The 6,000-nt window shown below is 44.9% G+C and overlaps 1 protein-coding gene across 1 annotated transcript in view; it reads left to right on the top strand.

Moving 5' to 3' along the window:
* Nucleotides 1–1,100: 1,100 nt before the first annotated feature.
* Nucleotides 1,101–6,000, top strand: part of LOC139695192 (uncharacterized) — an 84,300-nt gene continuing 79,400 nt past the window's right edge. Inside the window, exon 1 of the mRNA XM_071593862.1 lies at nt 1,101–2,998. Coding sequence (XP_071449963.1) covers nt 2,816–2,998 — 183 coding nt within the window. The 5' untranslated portion in view covers nt 1,101–2,815. The remainder of the gene's footprint in view (nt 2,999–6,000) is intronic.

The raw sequence follows: 6,000 nt of genomic DNA, 5'->3' as shown, positions 1-6,000 counted from the left end.
GGATTTATCCAGTCATAATTAATACAGGTTAAAAAACTGTATGTTAAAAAACCAATTACACCGTCAAATCCATAATTTTATTCGGCACTATTTTCTTGACCTATTTCTATCGACTTTTTTAAACTGATCAACGCTATTTATAAAGATAAAATTGGATCATCATATCAATGGGCATTGTTGCATCTGAGTACTTACTTTCGTGTTCAATGAATATTTATCCAGTGCATGAACAAACTAATATTTGTGTAAAGGTAATATGATTTGGGTTTTTCATTTGGTTATATTCAATTTCACGTGTGGTGACCTAACACCCCCCGCCACACGCCCTGTCGGCGACTGCCGGGGTATCATGTAGATGTAATTATTATGAAGTTCAACTTCGAATAGTCCTCTGTTCAACATGGGTCCGGCGAGACTATTGTAGGCGATCAAATTAGATCAATTGACTTCAGCGAGCTTTATAGTATCCATGTTGGCATTTGTGGGAGTCGGTATGACATTTGTCGTTCGACGTGCTACGGAGTTTCAAGTGACGCCCATGACTATCAGGAGTTGTGAAATAAATAGTTAAGGCCGATCAAATATACACCAATCTACGCGACGACAAATAAGACGACATTTGGTAACACGGCGTAAATATCTTATGCTATTGTCCATTCCCTTCGAGGGTTAAATAAATGCTCGCCACTTGATTCCCGCGTGTCTCCTATTCGGAAGTTTTTTTGGGAGATCGTGAGGTGCTGCCCCCCCCACCCTCCTCCTCCTCCCTAGTTCGTCCCCGTAATCCAGCCACTCCACTCCCTCCGTCTACCGAGAGAGGCTCTCTTCTTTTTACCTCATTATTTTTGTTTTAAAAAATTTTCCCCCTTCATACTCTCGGGAGCCCATCGATTTGTGTCCACGGCGGGTCACTGCGCATGTGCCGTGTGCGCTCCCGCTTTCCCCCCCTTCCCACCTCGCCCTCATCCAGGCAACGGGTTGTTTTATTATGAGGGGAAGCAGTCAGCTCCCCTCCCCCCTCCCTCTCCTTCCCCTTCCCCTCCGCCGCCGCGATTCAAGCAGAAGAAGCAAGCGAGATCCCAGAGGTGTAGTGGCTTCGCGTTGGGGAAGCTTCGCCCGGTACGGTGCCGCGTCCACGCATACACGATGAGTGTGTGTGCATGTTTGTGGGAGATAAAGAGACCGGCATGAATGTCGACGAGTTACGCGGGTGAAAAAAACCTTGCGCTTCACCGAGAGTTCGAATTCGAGTGAGTTGGTTTTGTGTGATTCGCGGGAGAAGAGGTTACAATTCGTGCTGGTGCTCCGGTCTTGTCGGCCCTTTGCTGCTCTTGGAATCTCCCTTCTTTTGATGCAAATTGTGCGATCAATTCACGTCGCGGATTACGCACGCAATTCCCCGTCGCGGTGTGTTCAGCTCTCTTGTTTTGTGAGGTGGTGCTTTGTCATCAGTGCTAGAGAGCGTTCTATTTGACGGTTGGCAATCGTGAAGGTGCGGGATGATCGGTGCACTAATGTTTTAATGAATAGTGCGAAGTCGATGGAAATGACCGCTCGTGACATTGGTGCTACTTACGCTCGCTGAAAGTGTATTGCTTGCGGCAATGATGCGAGGCGATTGATGTACCATTGTAGTGGTAACATCGAGGCATTTGGTGACCGGAGTGCTCATTTGTGGTGTTGACGTGATTGGAATGGCAAGGGTTATTTCAACAGCGCGAACTGATTACTGAAACGACCTCAAGGTCTGTGTTTTCTCGTGCGTACAGAATTTGAATTGGCTTGAGAGAATCCCTTTTGTAAACCCGATTCGAGCAATCAATCCTCTTTAAACGCCCTCCCTTTCGCGTCGGCCTCCCTGGGCCGCCGCTGCAACAGTTGTCTCGTCGAATCAAGTGTGTGTGCGCGCCTGTCTCTCACCCCACCACCTCTGGTGTGCCACCCCTCTTTCCTTTTTGAGAAAAGAGATTTAAGTGGCGGAAGAAGGATTTGCATTGCTCCCTCTCTCTCTCACACACACGTACGCATATGACCCTCTTCATTATCGACAACAATAGGTCAACAATTACGCGAGTGCCACAATAGGAGCGTATAAACAAGGGACCGACTGTTGCGGACAGAACGCATAAAGTTACTTCCATTTAGGTTAGAATTTTACCACGCCCGATTCCTGTGCATTTTGTATTCGTAGAAGAAAGTTTTCTCTGTGTGCTCTCATTTAATAATTATCCGCCACTATCTCCCTTTGACTGGTCAGCGCAGGCCCCGGGCTTCAAGGAAAGGAGAGAGATATTGTAGCGGGTCACTCACTCTCCCCGCCCAGCCTTACCCACATAGTATACTCTTCCTTGCCCTCGATTCCGAGAGACAAAACGCAGGAGATCGGCTGGCTCCCGCTCCCATCCTGCTACCCACAAGCCTCCAACTCAGCACCTCCGTCGAGGAATGAGATTGCCCTCATAACTCGATTTCGACCGCCAGGGGAACAGCGTCCCTCGCGGCCGGCGCATTCCCCGCCCAAAATCACTCCTCTCGCGAAGGGACCGAAGGGCCATACTCGGACCATCCCTGGGACAATCCTCGCGAAGAACCCTCGCATTGAACGGAGAGGAAAATAGTCGGGAGTGGTGACCAGTGGCGGTGATCGCCATTGCCCACGCCTTCTTCTGTGAGCTCGTCCCCGGCTTCCCGTTCGTGTTCCCAATCCTCTCTTTCATCATCGCGCCATACCCGTTTTTGCCGCTTGTCATACTAACACTGGTGGCATAAACGCGTGCGGGCTCGCCGTCTCCGTTCGGAGTGTTGGTGCGGAAGCATGGCGGGGCGCGGAGAAGGAGTGGTGGGGCAGGGAGTCGGGGGGGCCGTTGCCCCGGGCGACGAAGGCGGGGTCATGTCTTCGGAACCCCAGCTGGTCGAGGCGGCTTCCCAGTTCGTGAGCGAGGTGATCGAGAGGGCCAAGGAGGAGATGAGCCGGAGGCAGGCCGCCGCAGCCCACGAGGTGAGACCTCTTTCTAGGCCTCCATCGCGTTTTTCCAGTTTCAAAAGAGTCGCCCTTTTTAATTTCTCTTGTCGTTCCCGTTTTAACTCATCGTGTGTCCCAAAGCGTATCGAACGCTTTGCATTAATGTCTCAGACCGTCATCATACAGTTAACGGTCTTTCGTTTTTCTTTCTGATGCCGCGATGTGTATATTTTTTAATTCCATTTGCTGTTCATTTCACAGTCATTGGAAGTGAATTATCTTACGAGTGATATTGGCTACAGGAATTCAAGATTAAATTAAGTGTATGATATGTGCACAAAAATACCAAGCAAAACTTGAGCGATAAACACCGTAATTATTTTTATTGGAAATGGGATTTCAGAAACAGTTTCAATGAATACTCGTAATATAACATTATATTTACTCATTTGGTCAAGGTAAAATTTTGATTGACACGGAGACTTAAGCATTGCTATCGCCTCGACAGTGAGTTACGTTAAACCCCAGATTATGGTAAACCAATTTTTATTTCTATATACTTTCTTTCTCACCATTCGTAATAAATGCCTTTTATCCTCCTCCATCTACTTCGTTTGTTCCAATTCTCTTTTCTCTCTGTCTTCATTTGTCTATCAGAATGTCCAGCCAACCTCTCCTACATTTTTTCAACTTTCTCCCAAGAACCGTCGCCTCTCTTCCCGTTGGTATTCCTTTTCGTCCCTTTTATTATTTACATATTCTCCACAATTAAGTCTTTAAAGATTCCTGCTTACGCTTATCCTTTTGAATCAATGACCCAAGATTCGGCGTCTATGAAATTGCTCTCGCGAAACGTAACGCCTAGGTACGTTCTGCCCCCTTTACTGCCTACGCTCTCTCCCAAGTGATTACCCACAACTCGGTCGTGTGAATCACGATCCATCTCAGTATTTTCGCTATTTATTTCTATTCATACTTACCGAAGATCTTGTCATCGACCCCCTCTTCTGAAAAGCTTCCTTGCGTGACGTAATTCTTCTTTCAATGTCATTATTAGCTGTCTGATAGAACACTTCCCAAATAAGTGACATTTACCACTGCTCTGGTTTAACTTAGGCTTCTCATCATTTGAGAACCTCTAGAACAGACATGTACTGTTTCAGTTCCAACGCAAAATTTTAATTTTCGGGGTTATGGATTGAAATGCAATAATGAATTTAATTATTCAAGGATTGATTTTCCTAGTTTTCACGTCGGGAACTATTTTCCTCACTAGAAAATCAATTTCAACATTTCGACGCCTCTATTCAAATGCGATTAAGCATTTGCCATAATATTACAGAATTTATTATAAATAATGAAGGGGCCTAATATACAAAATATAAATATTAGCAAATGGTGAGAAAATAATCCACTCGGTGGAAGTCTACACATGATCTTATAAAGGACAACATTTTATGTTTAGTCAATTTCACCAGTGACATGCATTGTAATTAATAAGTTACCATCGTGATATTTATTTATTTAGTATTTATTTTAGTACCCTGCGAGACACCGCTAGAGTGTGTGGCAGGGGGTGAATCCACACAAGAGTAATATTGTAATTTTGACCCGAATATTTTTACCCCAACCGCGGCCGGAGAAAGTTATTCTGATCCCTTATTGTTCATAGAAAAAAGGAAATCTTAATTCAATTTGTTCAACGCCTAATCTCAGTAATTTAATTGTAAAAACTCCCCTACCGTAGTACGACGAAGGTAATAGTATTTTTTCAACATCCCCACTAAAGAATCGTCCTCCCAATTTTTGCAAGAGCTTCAATCTGTAATTTAACCTTCCCTCCGTGAATGATTCCCCAGCCAAGCTGCTCTAATATTTTGGATACGCTCCTAAGTTTATCATAACAACGTATTACAAATCTAGCTCCTCTACGCTGCACGCGATCCTATTCGGCAATCAATACAACTTCCCGTGAAGATCCCATGCATATACTTGAAGCACGGTCAAAATGAGGCCTGACCAGCGAAATATAACTTTTCTCTTTGACCTTTTCAACACGTTTATCCAGTACTCTTCTAATAAATCCTTATTTCTTGTTAGCTTGCTCTCAAATTCCCCGTAGTGTATGTTTCACCCAGGAGAGGTCGTGAGTGAGGTTTACGCCGAGGTGTTTAATTGAGTCTACACATTCAATTGCTGTGGTCCCGATGCAGTAGGCGTTCGGGAGGGGATCGCTCTTAAAACTCGCGAGGGAATTGCTTTTATTTGGCCAGTTAACGTGGGAATGATATTGGAGAATAATTCGCGGAGAGCAAACGTAACTTTGTTTCAAGTACTTGTGGGGCCTGGGGAAAAAGAATCCTATTTGATAAGCAATTGGCGATAATTTCGGTTGATGATGTCATTCCTTGAGAATTTTTTTGCCTTCGTTGAAGATAAGCGTTTCCGTTTTTTTCTTTTATTTCAATATTTTTAAAGTATTTTTTTAAGTTTGTGTTTAAGTTTTTAAGCTGGTTGTTCTTTTTGTGCGTTCGGAAAATATATATTGTCGAGGCCAAAGGACCTTGAAGATATTGAGTGGATTGTGGGAAACACCAACAAACAGAAGTAGTTATTATGTACGCACTCTGCATTTCGGTTCCCTTCTTACGGATTTCCGTTAGCTCTTATTTCAAGGTTGCTCTCGGCTTTAGTGGACGTGAACACCCGCCTCGCTCTTTTACGGTCTGCCTTTATTCTAGTGCGAGGCATATTCGGCGAGTAGGGGTCGTAGTTCGCCCCCGCCGACTGGCAATTGAGCCAGCTGATGCCCTGGGGAAAACGCATTCTTGAAATTTGCGGAATAGCTGATAAAAAGTAGGATTCATAGAAAGAAAGCTTGGGATTTTAATGGTCAAATGAAACGGTCAATGAGTTTTGTTGTTTCCAGCTAGCTAGGTCCTGCCTTGGGTATGCTCTGCATGTGTGTATGGGAACCTCTTGAAGTAGGCTAAATCGAGTGCAACGAAGGGCATCTAGGTTTGTGATAAGTTGTTTAA

This window comes from Hetaerina americana, unplaced genomic scaffold (genome assembly GCF_022747635.1).
Source record: "Hetaerina americana unplaced genomic scaffold, ioHetAmer1.1.p SCAF_6, whole genome shotgun sequence".
NCBI lineage: Eukaryota > Metazoa > Arthropoda > Insecta > Odonata > Calopterygidae > Hetaerina > Hetaerina americana.
Note: the sequence above shows the minus strand (reverse complement) of the source record. Positions and strands in the feature narration are given on the sequence as shown.